At 40.0% G+C, this 20068-nt stretch overlaps 1 protein-coding gene across 1 annotated transcript; it reads left to right on the top strand.

The window, feature by feature from the left end:
* The first annotated feature begins 6583 nt into the window (after positions 1-6583).
* guk1b (guanylate kinase 1b) lies at positions 6584-19365 on the top strand. Its single transcript, XM_034081766.1, has 7 exons — positions 6584-6695; positions 7647-7688; positions 10354-10450; positions 10936-11074; positions 17651-17735; positions 17809-17894; positions 19072-19365. Exons 1-7 carry the CDS (start codon positions 6584-6586, stop codon positions 19102-19104), a joined length of 594 nt encoding a protein of 197 aa, XP_033937657.1. The 3' UTR covers positions 19105-19365.
* The last annotated feature ends 703 nt before the right edge of the window (positions 19366-20068 follow it).

Here is a 20068-nt window from a genome sequence, read left to right as displayed (position 1 = left end):
GTAGGATTTAAACCAATTTAGAACTGTTTCCGAAAGTCCCACCCAGTTTTCCAGTCAGTCTAGTAATATGTTGTGGTCAACAGCGTCAAACGCAGCACTGAGATCTAATAATACTAACACTGAAGTTCTGCCACTGTCTGTGTTTAAGTGGATGTCGTTAAAGACCTTTACAAGAGCAGTCTCAGTGCTGTGGTTTGGACGAAAGCCTGACTGGAACACATCGAAACAACTATTTAAATGCAAGAAATTACTCAACTGTTGAAAAACAACTTTTTCAATGATTTTACCTAGAAATGGCAGGTTTGATATGGGCCTGTAATTGTTCATTACTGAAGCATCTAGATTATTCTTTTTTAAGAGTGGTTTAATGACTGCAGTTTTCAGGGCCTGTGGAAAAATACCTGAGTGAAGAGATTTGTTTACTATATACTGTACACACCTTAAATATATCTACACACACTGTACACACCTTAAATATATCTTCACACACTGTACACACCCTAAATATATCTACACACACTGTACACACCTTAAATATATCTACACACACTGTACACACCTTAAATATATCTACACACACTGCACACACACTGTACACACCTTAAATATATCTTCACACACTGTACACACCTTAAATATATCTACACACACTGTACACACCCTAAATATATCTTCACACACTGTACACACCTTAAATATATCTACACACACTGTACACACACTGTACGCACCTTAAATATATCTACACACACTGTCCACACACTGTACACACCTTAAATATATCTTCACACACTGTACACACCTTAAATATATCTACACACACTGTACACACCCTAAATATATCTTCACACACTGTACACACCTTAAATATATCTACACACACTGTACACACACTGTACGCACCTTAAATATATCTACACACACTGTCCACACCTTAAATATATCTTCACACACTGTACACACACTGTACACACCCTAAATATATCTACACACACTGTACACACCCTCAATATATCTTCACACACTGTACACACCTTAAATATATCTTCACACACTGTACACACCTTAAATATATATTCACACACTGCACACACACTAAATATATCTACACACACTGTACACACCCTCAATATATCTACACACACTGTACACACCTTAAATATATTTTCACACACTGTACATACCTTAAATATATATTCACACACTGCACACACACTAAATATATCTACACTATCTCTGCTGGAACTGCTACCCCCGCGACCCGACCACGGATAAGCGGGAGAAGATGGATGGATGGTAATGTTAATGAACCCTCCGGTTTAGCTTCTTTGTGTAAGTAACTTGTAGTTCTGATGTTAAAATCGAACTTTTCAGGAATAGTAGCTAACTAGCTGTGGGCTAGCTGCTTTCAGTTGTTAACCAGGGTTTGGCGGGCTAGTGTCAGTATATAATATAGATATCAATATAGATGTTTTTAAAGTAAATTCAGATTGAACATAGTAAAAAAATGTAAATGATAGTGTCCGTGCAAAAAATAAACCATTTCTTATAGTGAAAACCACCCTTGAATGATGGGATAGTAGACTAAAAGCCTTAGGAATCCAAACTGTAACATATAATAAGTACCTTGTATCAAGATTGATGCAAAACAAGTATTTCCAAGGCACACCTTTATATGATCATTATAGTAATACAAAATAAGAGAATAACAGAATAACAGGTATTAAATCATTCCAACTCATACTACAGTTTAAAAAGTGAGTGATTTGTAAAATATGCATAAAGAAAAAGTAAATCTGTTCTGACTATCAACATCGGCACCTCTGTTGTCTCCCCGACTCAGACTGCAAGGAATCTGGGTGTGACCCTAGATAACAACCTGTCCTTCACTGCAAACATCGCTGCTACAACCCGCTGCTGCAGATACACGCTTTACAACATCAGGAGGACGCGTCCCCAGCTGACCCAGAAAGCCACGCAGGTTCTGGTCCAGGCTCTCGTCTCTAGACTACTGCAGCTCCCTCCTGGCTGGTCTACCTGCATGTGCCATCCGACCTCTGCAGCTCATCCAGAATGCAGCGGCTCGCCTGGTCTTCAACCTTCCTGAATGTTCCCACACCACGCCGCTCCTCCGCTCCCTCCACTGGCTTCCGGTAACTGCTAGAATCCACTTCAAGACACTGGTGCTTGCGTACCATGCTGCGAATGGATCTGGCCCTTCCTACATCCAGGACATGGTTACACCGTACACCCCAGCACGTGCACTCTGCTCTGCATCAACCAAACGACTCGCTGCACCCGCACTGCGAGGGGGACCCAAGTTCCCATCAGCAGAAACACGTGGGTTTGCTATCCTGGCTCCAAGATGGTGGAATGAGCTCCCCATTGACATCAGGACAGCAGAAAGCTTACACACCTTCCGGCGCAGACTGAAAACTCATCTCTTTCGACTCCACCTCGAGCGATAGAATTACTAACAAAGAACTGCTAACAGAGCACTTATATACTAATAAAGGGCTGGCTTATCTATAGCCAGTTGAGTAGCACTTGAAATACTTGGCTCTATGAAACCTGATGTACTTATGATTCTGTTTTCTTCAAGGTTGTGTCTTCCTGGTCGAATGTACTTATTGTAAGTCGCTTTGGATAAAAGCGTCAGCTAAATGCAATGTAATGTAATGTTCAGTTCTGTTTCACATGGGTGTTGTTGAGATGTATCCATAGATTTTTGCAGGTCACCCTTGAAAAAGAGATCTTTTGATCTCAAGGGGCTTTCACCTGGTTAAATAAAGGCTACAAACTAACAATCATTTAGTCCCTAATGTTGCTCTCAAAGTGCACCAGATTGATGCTTTTAACATTTAAAAACAAATCTTCTCAAATTGTCCCACCCACATTGAGGATGCTTCCTACACCCATGCCTGAGACACAGTTTCGTGACTATTGTTGTGTTTTGCCCCCACGGGCAGGGGCATGGGGTTTAACAGGTTTTAAAGTATCCAATGTGTTAGCGATTTTTTATGTATTTTCCTTTAGAATGGCAGGAAATTAGTATTCAAATTTGTATTGAATTTTTGGTCCCCCCCAATGTTGACTCCATGAATACGGCCCTGCCCTAAATATATCTACACACACTGCACACACACTTCCTGCTGTAGCGTGATCATTTGTTTTATGTAAAGGATAAGCAGAAGTCAGCGTGCTCACATGTGATTGGTCACTGAGCTGAAGGGAGGGGGTGCTAATTCAGACTGACAGTGAGCTGGTTCAGCGCATACACACACACACACACACACACACACACACACACACACACACACACACACACACACACACTGTAGTGTACTTAGGGGCCTGGCTGAAGAATCATCTGCTATCAGACGCTTCTCCGACACGCTCTGTTCTGCGCTGTAACGAGAGGTAAGGACACACACTTTTGTTTACCTTCACAACACTTTCTTTCATGATTGATTATTGTTTGGTTTTGGACGTCAGAACATTGGGAGACATATCCATCCCTGATTCTGAAAGTCATCAAAGAATCAATTACTTCACTTGTCATCGCAGCTCTAACGAACACGCAGTCCCTAATGTGGTTCGTGTGAGTCTCTGAGATTACGCTATAAAACGAATAGAAACGCCTTTTTAATTGTTTTAAAATGAAAATGATAATAATTTGTACAGTATTTGTTTGCTGCTTAGATATTTTAAAAGCTCTGCATAGGTGACACATCTAGTGTGCATTACATGTAAATTCAAGGAGGACATTTTGCATACAACAAGAATTAGATGAGAACACATTGTTGTTATTTGATATTTAATTTATGTGTTATTGCTTTGTTATTCTTTAGTTGCTTTTACATAAGTTAATAACCTCCGAGTTGAATGGGAAATGTATTTATTGGGGATTTTAATGATCCTTTAGCGACTCTTGTGTGAAATATGCATTAAGTAGGAAATATCAACACGACGCAGATTTAGGTCGCCTATTTTTTTTGTTTTTTTTACTGTTGCAGACTCTGACGTTATAAGTCATTGTATTGATATTGACTGTAAATAAATAGATGCTTCAGAGTACCTCAGTTAACCGGGTCACCTGTCCTTTTAATGGTAATTCTAAATAAATAGTCCCTCCTCGGGTTCAGCTGTCCGGGACCCTTTGTGCCGCTCGGCCCGATCCAATTAATCCTCCGACTGACCCGCCGTGGCTCCATTAACAGAAGCCATGACATTAACCTGCACGCGGCGGCGAGGAGGACGGGTTTAGATATTTCAATTACGGAACAAACAGGAAGTAGAATGTCCTTAAGTGTCAATTTATTAACGGTGTAAATTAAAAGCAGAATAATGTAGGAGTGGAGATCTGCTGCTGCTGGTTTTAAGAGCAGCTCAAAGGATTAACCATGGTGACCTTTGACCCGCGGATAGTTAGTGAGCCTTGACAGCACTGCAGTACTCATGCACAGGTAGAGGAGTTCTTCATAAACATGCTGTCAAGACAAAGTCAAGTAATGTATTCATTCTATCTTCTAAGTACAATGACTCATTTAGCCCTCGTGTTCGGGTCGAGTCCGACCCATTTACTCCTTTCATCAATCATACGTATTGTGTTTTACTTCTGATTGCCTCAAAGCCGGGTCCTATCCTCCCCAGGACACATTAAAACATACAACGTTTTGATAATGCTCCATAGGACATGAATGGGTAACCCTAGAGGTGGGAGAAGTACTCAGACCTTGTACCTGAGTAAAAGCAGAAGTACTCAGGTCTTGTACTTGAGTAACAGTAGAAGTACTCAGGTCTGGTGCTTGAGTAAAAGTAGAAGTACTCAGATCTGGTACTTGAGTAAAAGTAGAAGTACTCAGATCTGGTACTTGAGTAAAAGTAGAAAACTCAGATCTTGTACTTGAGTAAAAGTAGAAGTACTCAGATCTTGTACAGTACCTGAGTAAAAGTAGAAGTACTCAGATCTTGTACTAGAGTAAAAGTAGAAGTACTCAGATCTTGTACTTGAGTAAAAGTAGAAAACTCAGATCTTGTACTTGAGTAAAAGTAGAAGTACTCAGATCTTGTACAGTACCTGAGTAAAAGCAGAAGTACTCAGGTCTTGTACTTGAGTAAAAGTAGAAGTACTCAGGTCTGGTGCTTGAGTAAAAGTAGAAGTACTCAGATCTGGTACTTGAGTAAAAGTAGAAGTACTCAGATCTTGTGCTTGAGTAAAAGTAGAAATACTCAGATCTTGTACTAGAGTAAAAGTAGAAGTACTCAGATCTTGTACTTGAGTAAAAGTAGAAAACTCAGATCTTGTACTTGAGTAAAAGTAGAAGTACTCAGATCTTGTACAGTACCTGAGTAAAAGTAGAAGTACTCAGATCTTGTACTTGAGTAAAAGTAGAAGTACTCAGATCTTGTACTTGAGTAAAAGTAGAAGTACTCAGATCGTGTACTTGAGTAAAAGTAGAAATACTCAGACCTTGTACTTGAGTAAAAGTAGAAGTACTCAGATCTGGTACTTGAGTAAAAGTAGAAGTACTCAGATCGTGTACTTGAGTAAAAGTAGAAGTACTCAGATCTTGTACTTGAGTAAAAGTAGAAATACTCAGATCTTGTACTTAAGTAAAAGTAGAAGTACTCAGATCTTGTACTTGAGTAAAAGTAGAAGTACCAGAGTGTAGGAATACTCTGTTACAGTTAAAGTCCTGCATTCAAAATGTTCCTCAAGTGAAAGTAGAAAAGTATTCTCATCTAAATATAGTGAAAGACAGTAAAAGTAGTCGTTGTGCAGATTGGTCCATTTCAGAATAATATATATGATATGTTTTATAATGATTGATCATGAAAGTGTTCTCAGAGCTGGTGAAGGTGCAGCTAGTCTGAAGTACTTTGTAGACTGCAGGGTAGCTGGTGAAGGTGCAGCTAGTCTGAAGTACTTTGTAAACTGCAGGGTAGCTGGTGGATTTACTCCAGGTGAACTAAAGTCTGATTCAACACTTGATTAGATTTCACATCATTCATCCAGATCTGTGAAGTAACTAAAGGGATTAAATACATGTAGTGGAATAAAAGTACAAAGTAGCAACAAATGGGAATACTCAAGTAAAGTACAAGTACCTCAAAATTGTACTTAAGTACAGTTCTTGAGTTAATGTATTAGTAACTTCCCATCTGTAACCCTGGATTATGTTCATCCATCATAGTACACATAATCATCTATTTGAAATTCATGTTCAGTGTGTATTCAAGTCGACCAGTTGGGCCCGTTTTTACAGCTTAAATGGGTGTTAAAATAAAGGATTCATTGTTTGTGTGTTAATGTAAGAGCAGAACACCAAAGTAAGGGGAGAGAAACGAACACCACAGGGGGGTTAATATACAATACAAGACAGCTTTATTTAAAAGCACTTTAAAACCTCCAGACCAAAGTGCTGAGCAGTCAAATAAAGAAACAAAACATACAAAAATGTCCTGTATTTAATCCTAGAAAGGATCTTGTCTTTCCTGAAGTTCAGATCTCTGATATCTGACGGTGATCTGCTCTACACTCAGTTCCCTTTAACCCTGTTTCCCCGTGTGTTTCAGAATAATGTCCGGACCCAGACCCGTGGTGCTGAGCGGCCCCTCCGGAGCGGGGAAGAGCACTCTGATGAAGAGGCTGATGAAGGAGCACGAGGGCATCTTCGGCTTCAGCGTGTCACGTACGTTAGTGTGGAAGTACACGAGGAAACACAGTGTATTAGATTGAAGCTCTAATTCTGACCCTGCAGATAGATTTTGTGGCATTAGTTCATATTTTTCAGTGCTTGTACACAAATGTATAAGTGTCTGATATATACTTATTTACCGTGAAGTAAGACATTTTGTGGAGCTGTCTTGGTCAGAAAACATGGGATTCAACCAGCCATGAGATGTTTGACCCTCCTCTATGTCACATGAGGCTCCTTTGCTTTCCCAAAGGTGGGCTTAAGTTTGAGGAAACACCAAGCAATAATAGATATTAAAGGTGGGGTAGGTACATTTGAGAAACCGGCTCGAGATACACTTTTTGTTATATTCCAAGGAATGCTCTTAACATCCCGATAGCAATGAATATCTTATGTGCTTTGACAAAAAATCCATAAAAAAATGTCATCTGTAGAAGCCGTAATACTGTAAAAAGTACAACCAATCCGTTTAGCCGGCGATGACCTGCCTGCCTGTCAGCCTTACATCGGGGCACAAACTTATCTCGTGCCCTCATTGGTCATGTGCGCGTTCGTGTGTGTTGGAGGAGGGGCTCTGTGAGGAAGTGGCAGATGTTCTCCGGTTGTGTATTTTCAAATTCTAGCGATCTCGAGCCGGTTTCTCAAACTTACCTACCCCACCTTTAACTGCGCAAAGTGAAGCACAGTTCATACCTGTGTGGGTCTGTAGAGCCCATATTGCTTTTAAACTGGGAGTTTCAGACACAATGTGAACACAGGAATATACAAACAGGCAGTATGTTGAAGTAATAACCCGAAATACAAGTATACGAACCTGAAAATGTGCATAATATGTCTCCTTTAAATGCTTAAATGGAAGTTTTGCTTTGATATCAATCAAAAACAGCCATTACAGATGATGTATTGCCATCTCAGGGTTTTAACAGGCACATGTTCTCCATACAGACACAACAAGAAACCCACGACCAGGAGAGGAAAACGGCAAAGGTAGGCTACTTCCGGCTCAAAACTGTTTTAAAAACACTTAGTATCTGCGCATTCATGTATTCATTTATCCCAAACATTTGCCAAGTATGAGAAAAATAAAGAGCTTTTTGAACATTAAAACATTGAGACATGTGACAGAAGAGACACTAAATACATATGAACCTGTAAATTAACATAACAGCGCCCCTTTAAGCCCCAACATGGACATTTAATTAGATTTTATTTCAGCAGTTTGATCTGAATGACCTTGTAACAATCCATATAGTCCAGGGGTGTCAAACTCAATTTCATCGCGGGCCACATCAGCATTATGGTTGCACTCAAAGGGCCGGTTGTAACTATATAAAATATACATATATATAAAATATACATATATATAAATATATAATATATATAAAACAATGTGTTATATTACATTATTGCCTCTGAATTGGATAATTATCGGATAGGATAATCACTTAGTAATTAACTATGTCTGAAAGCAAATAATTGCAAGTCTCTTCAGTGCGCATGTCACAAAACGAGATGCATTGTGGGACATGTAGTTTATGGGCAACCTGATTCTGTAAAGCGGCATTTAATCATATAATAAACGTATTACATTCTTTGCAAGCTCTTGCGGGGCCACATAAAATGAAGTCGCGGGCCGGATGTGGCCCCCGGGCCTTGAGTTTGACACCCCTGATATAGTCTGTATATTGTCAAACACACAGATGATGTTTTAAGCACCTTCACACTGCAGTAGGACCTATGCTCTGATGCACCTGAAGGGGCTTTAGACTTGGATTTGAAACTGAAAAACTGTGATAAAAGTTTTTTGTATCTTATTTGTGCTCCCCATTTCCCCGCCCCCCCCCCCCCCTTTCTTTCCCGTTCACCAAAAACACTTCTTACTCCCAAGTGTACTGCACGCTGGTTGTCCCCTCTGTTAAATCCGTGGATATGAAGGGATAAACCTCTGTGCCTTCTTTGCTTTCTCCGTAGGGCTGAACAGTCTCCCCATGCTTCTGGGGGCCATTTTATTTCCTGTAGCAGACGTCTATTCCTCTGAAGACTTAGAAAGCTCATTTTCGTGTCCGAACAAATCGGAAACCACAGATAAAGGTGACCTCCGTGTGATGCCTGATCACAGTTTTAAAGCAGAGGGGTTACTTTCATCATTCTGGCACCAATTATTAGATCTGTAGTCACGAATACAATGTGACAAACCATAAGAGGAATTCAAAGCATGTTTAGTAATCTAGAGAATCAGGATAACACAGTTTACACTTTGGAGTAAAAAGTCTTGAAAATAGCCCTCTGTGATGTGTCTGTAGTGATTCCCGTTTCCTGTCCCGTCCTTCTCTTCCCACTGATGGAGCAACATCCTGATAACAACGGCATATTTGACTCATTCTGACGCAAACCTGGGCTTGTAACTAAGGAACGCTTGTCTGTTTCTTATCTCAAAGGGTTTCAGTAACATATTTGAATGTTTTGCTCTGAAATTAGGACGTTTGTGACTCGGCTGCTATGTTGCAAACAAAACCCAAACAACATACGCAGCAGTTTCTAATTTGGCGGCTAAACAGTACACTAAAGCAGTGCTTCTCAAAGTGTGGTCCGCGGACCACTGGTGGTCCGTGCGCGCCCCCTAGTGGTCCGTGAGTATATTGGTAACATTTCACATTTGAAATTAATTAATTAATTTAAGTTTTCCGCACTCTCGCGGGAATATCTCCGCAATGGAGCGAGCTTAAGTTTCACTTTCAATTGCATGATATAGCCCAGATAAACACCTTCATCACACATGTTTCCACTTGTTTGTACCATTTTCAGGCGATTTGTAAAAAACGATGTGTTTTTGGATATTTGTGGAGTTAGGTGGTCCGCGAGTGTTTTTTTATTGGTTAAGTGGTCCTTAGTATGAAAAAGTTTGAGAAACACTGCACTAAAGTATGTTTCTGGAAATATTTGTACAAGATATACGCTACGCAGAAACATCATCTTGACTTATTTTTAGTTTACGTAAGTGTGGAGTTCACCAGCAGTTGGAAATGTCATTAGGAACAATAAAGGAGGCAGAGGAACATTTCATCTGTTTAATGCACTACTTTAATAGCAAGAACATATTACAAAAGGTTCGTTTTATTCAAGTTTCTTACGGCAGTTTTAAAGTAATTTCTGCGTCTCGTTCAGGTGTTATCCCTTCTTTGTTCATCAGATCCATTTCCTATTTCATTGTTACCTAGAACCTAACGTTCTCATGCTAATTATTGTGTGCTATCGCAGTGTCCACTATAGTGTTAGAAGTAGAACATAAATAAAGTATTGAATGCTGCTTTAGACCCTATGAGATTTAGATATTGTTAGATTTAGGCATTTGAATGTAGTATGGAGAGTAGGCTATAACATGCCCTATAGCAGAAGTAATTGATAATAACACGCACACACACACGCACGCACACGCACACAGTCTCAAAGTAAGCTTAGAGGAGAACGCTATACACCTGAAGACACAAAGACAGTTTGCCACAAGCCACAATGATATCCTTTTTGATTTCCTTCCATGTTCCTCGTATCTTAGCTGTTTATTGTGATGAAACTATCTGGCAATTATATATATATATATAACTAACTGTATTGTGAATGTTCAAACTAGGCTCATTGCTAATGTATCTTACAGACTACCACTATACTACCAGAGAGGTCATGCAGGACGGAATTGACAACGGAGACTTCATCGAGAACGCAGAGTTCTCCGGCAACCTGTATGGAACAAGGTAAATGCTTAATTCGTTTGCGTGTGTTGTGCAGCGTGTATCTCCTAATGGAAGTGTTTTGGACCGACCGTTGCTGCACCTGTTGGCCACCGCAGGCTTTTAACTTGTAGTGGAATTATTTGTAATACTTTTATCAATCTAATCACTCTGGTTATGTACAGTAATATACTCTGACGCTCGGCCACAAGGTACGGGCGGAGGATATAAAACAGTTTTGCGACAGATGGCTGTTTGACCTCTCTCGGGTCAAAAAGAGCAGCGCTGCAGCTCAGCTCGTGTGTCACATTTAATCTCTTCTTCTTATTCTGAGGATAACACACACTCGCTCACTGCTGTGTGAGTCTGAGCAGCCAGGGTCAATGCAGCGATCCTCTTAACTCGCTCACTACGTGCAGCACAATCACAAGATTACACCCTCAACACCTGCGTGACGAAGCCTCTTGTTTGATATGATCTAATGGCGTCTAAATGCATTGGTTCTGCAGCAAAGCGGCCATTCAAGACGTGATCGACAAGAACCTGATGTGCATCCTGGATGTGGATATCCAGGGAGTGAGGAGGATCAAAGAGACCGAGCTGAACCCCATCTACATCTCCATCCAGCCCCCCTCCATGGACGTCCTGGTAAGCCGTAGTATCATTGCAGTGTTGTGGCGATCCAGCATAACTCAACAGGAAAGAATGAAACGGAGAGGAATTGTTATCTGTGTGTGATTTTTCTCGCGTCCAGGACAGAAGTTTAAAAAGGAGACTAAATGGAGTCTCTGAGAAGGTTCAAATTGGTACTTTAATTAATGAAAAGCGTGGTAATGTCACAAACAGGATATTGTCCGACAGAAATACAGCTGTTTCTCTGGCTCTGGTCAGCGGCGAAAGAGGCCGTACCCCTCAGGTCGTGCTGTTTATATATATCCTCTGCTGGCTCCTCCCTTCAGGCCGGCTGGAGAGCCGGTGTTACCACCGGCTGTTGCCAATGTTACGCATATCAGAGGATAAGGACATTGTACATTCAATATATATCTAAACACGCCTTTTCTCTTCCTTAACTCTTTCATGACTTTTCATTTAACACATTCTAAACGCTGTAATCAATACTCCTAAAAATCGGGAAATACTTCACAGCAGTTTGGTTTCCGGTCGTTCCGAATGTTGTCACATGCTAACCACAACTGTAAACAATAACGTAATAAAATAAACTGTACCTTATTCAACAATAATAATATCTCGACGTCTATAGTTGTAGTGTTCATATCTGTGCTAAATTCACCTCTATAGTAAATGGTATATTAGCCTCATGCTAACCGGAGATGAAGGATTTTCAGAATAAAAGCTTAACAACTGGTTGTGCACAAGAACTTCTGGTTTTTCAGTATAAAACAGCACTTAAACTGACTGTATGTTTAAGGTGCACTATGCTCTCAAAACATTGATTTTAATTTCTAACAGAATCAATACAACACAGAAATAGTTGAGATTAATCATTATTATTTAGTTGCGCACCACCAAACAACAATGGGGAAACATTGCCTCGCTTCAACAGCAACCGATCGCAGAAATGCCCCCACTAAGAAACACAGGGCAGATATACGTTTCTAAATGTCACACGGACATGTTCCCTAAACATGTTTAACGCACGCACATAGTCAGTTCCCCTAAACTTGGACATATTCCAGATGTGGAAAGGTCATCATCTCATGACTTCTTTAGGAGCCTTGCAGGATATGAATTATCCAATTAACAAAATGCATACGTCTGCACATGAACGCACATACATTTCTTACATTAACTAACACTTAACTGTATTATATCTAAATGTAGCCTCTTTGCATTGCCTCTGAGCTCACTTAACGTAATAATTAGCAAAGAGACGATTCTATGGAAACTGTAATTCAATAACTAGTTACTATGACGAGGTCCAATATTGATATAACAGCAGTATTTCAACGCACATATTAATAATAATAATACATTTTATTTTTAGGTGCCTTTCGTGACACCCAAGGACACCGTACAATTTAAAAAAAATAAATAAATAAAAAAAATAAAAGCTAATAGGCAACAGAACAAGATAAAAACACAAACAGGAAATCATGGAGGAGACAGTCAAGTGGACACAAATGAAACATATAATGGGGAGCACTACAGTGAGTAAGCAGATTTGAACAGGTGGGTTTTTAATTGGGATTTGAATATGGTGGTTGTGTCTGACTGTCGGATGTCGGGAGTTCTAGAGTCTGGGAGCAGTGCAGCTAAAAGCCCGAGCACCCATGGTGATGAGGTGTGGGGTGGGGACGCTCAGCAGACCAGCAGAGGAGGAGCGGAGGGAGCGAGAGGGGGTGTACTCCTGAAGAAGGTCATCCAGATAGGGGGGGGGGGCAGGTTATGTAGGGCTTTGTAAGTGAGCATTAGGTTTTTGAAGTTGATACGGGATTGAACAGGGAGCCAGTGGAGTTGGATGAGGATGGGGGTGATGTGTTCGGAGGCCTTGGTGCCGGTGATGATCCGGGCTGCGGAGTTCTGTATGATTTGTAGTTTATTGATGAGCTTGGTGGGTATGCCTGAGAGGATGGCGTATATTGCATTCATTCAGCTCTGTTGCTGCCTGTGAAAGAAAAACAACTCCACCACGTCATCTCTTGGACGCAACATTAAATCACCACGGACTTCTCTTGGTATCAGCAACAAGCAACACTTCATATTCGGACACTTTTAGAAGTTGGGCAGCAATTAAGGGAGGAAATCTAAATATAGAAGTGTAGTTTTTTAAAAACAGCTTTACCTGTAACGATTCTCCAATTTTTGGATCGTTTTACCCGAGTCACATCATAGCAATGCTCACATATAACACACGTGTACTCACTCATTGGGACTGTTACTTCTTTCTAGATATCTACTATAGTTATTGAGATATATGTATGGATTTAAGTATTCATATTTTACTGTAATCGTTTTTTGAATAGGCGTCATATATTCATCACGTCTCAAATATTATTCGTGATAAAGTAACAATACTATAACAGTCAGTTATTGTGCAGTTTGGCTAATAACTCACCTGGATTACTTCCTGCTTTTTACAGTGCAGACGCTTTTCTGCTTACTTTTTTATGCTGATTTTCCTATTTTTCTTTTCTGATAACTTCGAGCAGTGGCTCCTGGACATTAACTTATCTCTGGGACAGTTATTCTTCGTCGGATGAGAATATGTCATACAGGTCTCAATCATACATCCAACCGGAAAGTGTACACTGTAGCCAGCCAGAAACTGTTGAACATACTCAGAGAAATGTGCTTTTCCAGACACTGAAGAAAGCAAAATACCATGACTTTTCGCTATCAGGGCTGTTAGGGAAAACATCAGGCAATATGTAGTGTGAGATTATTACGTTTATAAGAGAAATTGATCAATTTAAAATAATCTAGAGTTTTGGTTTGTTTTCTGCATAGTCTCTTGTCCACACTCCAGTCCAGTTGGTGGCGGTAATGCACCTACAAGTTGGTTTGCCAACCGCCAATAAACACTAAAGAAGAAGAAGAAGAAGAAGTTATTCTTCGTAAATAGATAAAGGGTTTCAGCCATATTTCAATATTTTTACTACGACGACCTCACTCCTACAGTAGCGTGGCCTAGCAACAGCTAATTAAAGCCTGGTACTGCATGCTATTTAGCTAGTTAGCAGCAAAATGCCTCCGCTCTCGACAGATGACTTCCTCAAACTTCTACAGAAGATGGCAGTGTTGGAAATGAAAATGCAACGGTTGGAACTTAACGTGGAAGTGAATGGACTTGGTTGGAATGACACCACTTTCCCAGTGCTGCAAAATAATGGAAAAGGGCATGCTAACTTACAGCTAGTTAGCAGCTACAAGGACTCCAAGGAACAGGAGGGCTGTGTACCGGGTAATACATCTACACGTGGTAGTCCTCCCTGGAACTCTCTGGGTGCAAAACCTAAGAGTAAATCATTTCCATGGGATTTGGGAGTAATAACAGGCAGAGCCCCGCGCGCTGAAATCTGTGATGCGACCGGCTGGCCTGCATTGTTATCACCCAGGAAGAGCGCCTCTTCAAGCCCTCTTCCTACTAGGACACAGCCGTGGACAGCTGGTAAAGAGAGAACTACAAACAGGTACTGAGGTAATGGTTTTTGGAGGCAGAACGTATACAAGTTAGCGCTGAGCTTCAGTCTGCAATGTTCAAAACAACAGATAAAGCCAGACATCTAGGTGTAGTCAACAGTCACATTAAAACAGTTACTAAATCAGCCTACTATCACCGAAAGAATATATCTAGGATTAAAAGACTAATGTTACAGCAGGATATGGAAAGACTTGTCCATGCTTTTATCTTTAGTAGACTGGACTACTGTAATGGTGTCTTTACTGGTCTCACGAAATCACATCACTCCAGTTCTGAAGTCTTTACACTGGCTTCCTGTGTGTCAAAGAATAGATTTCAAAATACTGCTGCTGGTTTATAAAGCACTCAAAATACATTTCTGACCTCCTGCTAAATTATGAACCATCCAGATCTCTCAGGTCTTCAGGGACTGGTCAGCTTTCTGTCCCCAGAGTCAGAACTAAACCTGCAGGTCCGCTGCAACTCTGACTACTTTTAAATCCAGGCTGAAGACTTTTCTTTTTGCAGCTGCTTTTAATTGAAACTGAGCCGTCGTGTTTCGTTTTTAGTTAATGGACATTTGGGGCTAATAACCCCAGGGCATCAGTGTCTGGGGGCTTTGTCCTGGCTGCTTTTCTCTGCTGCTCGGGACGTCCACAGCTCATGTTCGGAGAAACCTTAAAGAAAGGCATCAGTAAAGTGGAACTTCTGTGTGAACTATTCATATCTTAAACTGCACTGTAACTTTTTATTCATGACTTTTTTAAATGCCTTTGTCTGAATGTCTTTCATTTTTGTAAAGCACCTTGAATGGCCTTGTGTTGAAAGGTGTTATATAAATAAACTTGCCTTGCCTTAGTTAGCAAAGGCTTGTTCAATTACAACCAAATGTGTGCATGTTGTACATCAATCTACAATTCCCAAGTGCATAACATCATCACACCATTCTCTAACTTTTAAACTTTGAGTCTGTTCACTTACATAAAATGAAACTTAATAAACAAGTTCACAGAGACCATGTACATTAAATACTCTCACCGAAACGTCCTCCTTCATGAAAAAGACCATCATATCTGTTGGACGCAACATTAAATCACCAGATTTATCTTGGTGTCAACAACAACAAGCACTTCATATTCTGACTCTTTTAGAAGTTGGGCAGCAATCACACGGCTTTAAGAGGACATCAAAATATAGAAGTGTCTTTTTTTCAAAAACAGCTTTACCTTGATGACAAACACAACCTCCTAAATAGAGATGACACTCATTAGTCTGATTCAGCTTTGCAAGTCTTATGTTTTCTCAGAGTGTTTGTGATGTTAATGTTTTTGTTTTTCATGTATTGAATGTTACAAATGTCGCTGCTGTGAAAGTTACATTTCAGACTTGATCTGACCATTAATCAGAGGTGGAAGTAGTGGAGTACAAATACTTTGTTGCTGTACTTGAGTACATTTTCTGGTATCAGTACTTTACTCTTATTTTTCTGATGACTTTTTACTTCTTACATGTTGAACTCAAATACCTGTACTTTCTACTTCTCACATGTTGAACACAAATACCTGTACTTTCTACTTCTTACATGTTGAACTCAAATACCTGTACTTTCTACTTCTCACATGTTGAACTCAAATACCTGTACTTTCTACTTCTCACATGTTGAACTCAAATACCTGTACTTTCTACTTCTCACATGTTGAACTCAAATACCTGTACTTTCTACTTCTCTCATGTTGAACTCAAATACCTGTACTTTCTACTTCTCACATGTTGAACTCAAATACCTGTACTTTCTACTTCTCACATGTTGAACTCAAATACCTGTACTTTCTACTTCTTACATGTTGAACACAAATACCTGTACTTTCTACTTCTCACATGTTGAACACAAATACCTGTACTTTCTACTTCTTACATGTTGAACCCAAATACCTGTACTTTCTACTTCTCACATGTTGAACACAAATACCTGTACTTTCTACTTCTTACATGTTGAACTCAAATACCTGTACTTTCTACTTCTTACATGTTGAACACAAATACCTGTACTTTCTACTTCTTACATGTTGAACACAAATACCTGTACTTTCTACTTCTCACATGTTGAACTCAAATACCTGTACTTTCTACTTCTTACATGTTGAACACAAATACCTGTACTTTCTACTTCTCACATGTTGAACTCAAATACCTGTACTTTCTACTTCTTACATGTTGAACTCAAATACCTGTACTTTCTACTTCTTACATGTTGAACTCAAATACCTGTACTTTCTACTTCTTACATGTTGAACTCAAATACCTGTACTTTCTACTTCTTACATGTTGAACACAAATACCTGTACTTTCTACTTCTTACATGTTGAACACAAATACCTGTACTTTCTACTTCTCACATGTTGAACTCAAATACCTGTACTTTCTACTTCTTACATGTTGAACTCAAATACCTGTACTTTCTACTTCTCACATGTTGAACTCAAATACCTGTACTTTCTACTTCTTACATGTTGAACACAAATACCTGTACTTTCTACTTCTTACATGTTGAACTCAAATACCTGTACTTTCTACTTCTTACATGTTGAACACAAATACCTGTACTTTCTACTTCTTACATGTTGAACTCAAATACCTGTACTTTCTACTTCTTACATGTTGAACACAAATACCTGTACTTTTTACTTCTTACATGTTGAACACAAATACCTGTACTTTCTACTTCTCACATGTTGAACTCAAATACCTGTACTTTTTACTTCTTACATGTTGAACACAAATACCTGTACTTTCTACTTCTTACATGTTGAACACAAATACCTGTACTTTCTACTTCTCACATGTTGAACTCAAATACCTGTACTTTCTACTTCTCACATGTTGAACACAAATACTACTTCTACGTACTTCTACTTTTACCAGAGTATTTTTAAACACGAGTATCTGGATGTGTGTACTTTTGCCGTCTCTGATATTAAAGTATTATCGTATCGTTGTGCAAAGCTGCAGTTACGTCAGCGCATTGGTTTCCGTGTGAAGCAGCTCATTGGTTGAAACATGTCCTTTCTGTCTTTGTCTCTCAGGAGAAGCGTCTGCGGGACAGACAGACGGAGACGGAGGAGAGTTTACAGAAGCGTCTGGAAGCAGCTCGCATCGACATGGAGCTCAGTGAGTGTCTCGGTGTGACACGACGACGCTGAAATACAGAGCGTTATGAAACTAACCCGATGTTCTCCTGCAGGCAGCGAGCCGGGGGTGTTCGATGTGGTCATCATCAACGATGACTTAGAGAGAGCTTACGAGGAGCTGCGGGACCTCCTCAGTGACGTGAGTTCAACCAACAACACATCCAACGGCATCGTTTACTAACTGTTGACGAGTGTCTGCGGGTTACTGACGGGGAGAAGAGCATGTGTCTAAAGCAGGGTGGAGAGTAACTAGTTAATTATCAATACTGGAAACAGTGTAAAACTTCTACTGCACTGCATGTCGGAGGGAAGGACTTGTTTATCCACTAAATTAATATAATACCTTAAAGCAGGTCCGCAAATGCACAGCGGGACAACTTTTTAAAAATGGGTACTAGTGGAGGGCCGGACTGGTTCAATGTTTATTGCAGAACTTATTGAAATGAACTTATTGCACATATTAAACCTGGAACTAACTAAGCTTAAATGATTGCCTATAAAACAACATTAAATAATCAGCTGCATTAATTTCTCATGGCTCTATCTGCAGCTTCTCCAGAGTCACCTCTTATGAGTACATTTCCCCACAGGCCAACAACAGCTTCAACAAAACTATTCCCCTCAGAGAGAAACCAAACATGCCCTGTTGTCGTGAGAGAAAGTGCAGAAGGAAGCATCCATTGAAGTCAGTGTGCTGCTCTGAGATGCTAGTTCAGATACTTGGCATCTCATCTCGGGAGCAAGGTCATCAATGTTTGGGCTCAGTCTCTGAGCGGAGGAGACCCTCAGGATGGAGGGAAGGTGCAATATACCGGCGGGCCAGATCTAATAGTAATTAGAAATTATCCTGCGGGCCGAAATTAAATCCACCACGGGCCTGATTTGGCCCCCGGGCCTCGAGTTTGACACGTGTGCCTAAAATTAACCTTTTTAGATAACTGATATCAAATATAATAAATACATCAATTTGACTTTAGGTATACCTGGAATAAATGCACAAGCGAACAAGCAATATTTAATGGGTTCCTATTTAGGTATTTTTAGAGCTTTAGCCTTTCCTGTTTTATAGGTTTTAGTGCATGTGAATGGTCTGCAAAGGCTAACATCTCCCACACACCCCCATGTGAAACGCCTCCATTGGACTTCTTTGTTTACTTCTGTAACAGTGACATCACTATGTAACACTTGCACTTCTATTGCTAGCAATCCAACACATTGCACGTGATAGGCTAAGGGGCGGGACATCAGTGGAGACACTCAATATGTCCTCTTTAAAAGCACAACGAGTAAAAGTATCTTCTTCTTTCTTTCAACAGGAAATCCAGAAAGTGAAGGAGGTGAAATCATAAGGAGGAAATCTTTCTATGAAGCACACATCATTATCTCCAGTCAACATCACACTTTCATTCATTAGTGTGGTTGTATTCTTGGTCGAAATGAATACACACGTAGTTAAGTACATGACTGCTAAAACTACTATTACATTAACTAAGTATTTACTGCTGCCAATGTCTTACATATGGAGGACCGTCGAGATAAAATGACTGGATTTAAAACATTCGCGTTTCAGTTTGTGTTGAAAGGCTGAATAAAGACCGAAGACAACCGCAGACCACGTGTGTGCCGTTTATTTCATCTTGTGTTGAAGTATTATCTGGCATTTATTAAAACCTACAAGTACTGGGTTTCTCATTTGTACATCAGAACTTTAAGGCAAAATGTGAACAATTTGAAATAACATACATCACTCAGAAAAACGTTTCTCATGTCACTAAGTCTAGATTTGAAAACTCATGCACTCTGAAAGACTTATCCCTGATATGTTTCCTTATAAAAGCTTCCGGATAAATACATAAAAACTCATTAAGACGCATCGCATTTTTTAAATCAGAGGAAACCGAAAATGAATTTATGAACCTTGCTGAAATTAAATGCGCTGGATAGTTGTAAAGGTCTCCTATTAGACTGTTTCTCATCAATATCTCACAGGTCTCAGATGTATCCAGAGCCTGTCTCTGATTGGCTGAAACACCAAACAGATCATTGCCGCATTACCCATAATCCCCTCTGTTTCAGCCCTGTTTCCAAAGTGCTGATTCTCTGTCTGTTACTGAGAGAGATTTGGTTACAAAGAACTCAATGGAGCTCTAGAGGAGATTCAGGTGATAAGGGGGGGGGGGGTTACCTTGGTTTCTGATTGGCTAATGGTTACTCAAGACAACACATCGTTATGACATCATAAAGTGGCCAAAATCTGATCAGCTCGTTTTCAGACAGGTTTTTATAGAAATGGATCAAAAAGAGAGAGAATCT

The sequence above is a fragment of the Pseudochaenichthys georgianus genome, chromosome 4 (assembly GCF_902827115.2).
Source record: "Pseudochaenichthys georgianus chromosome 4, fPseGeo1.2, whole genome shotgun sequence".
Taxonomy (NCBI): Eukaryota; Metazoa; Chordata; class Actinopteri; order Perciformes; family Channichthyidae; genus Pseudochaenichthys; species Pseudochaenichthys georgianus.
Note: the sequence above shows the minus strand (reverse complement) of the source record. Positions and strands in the feature narration are given on the sequence as shown.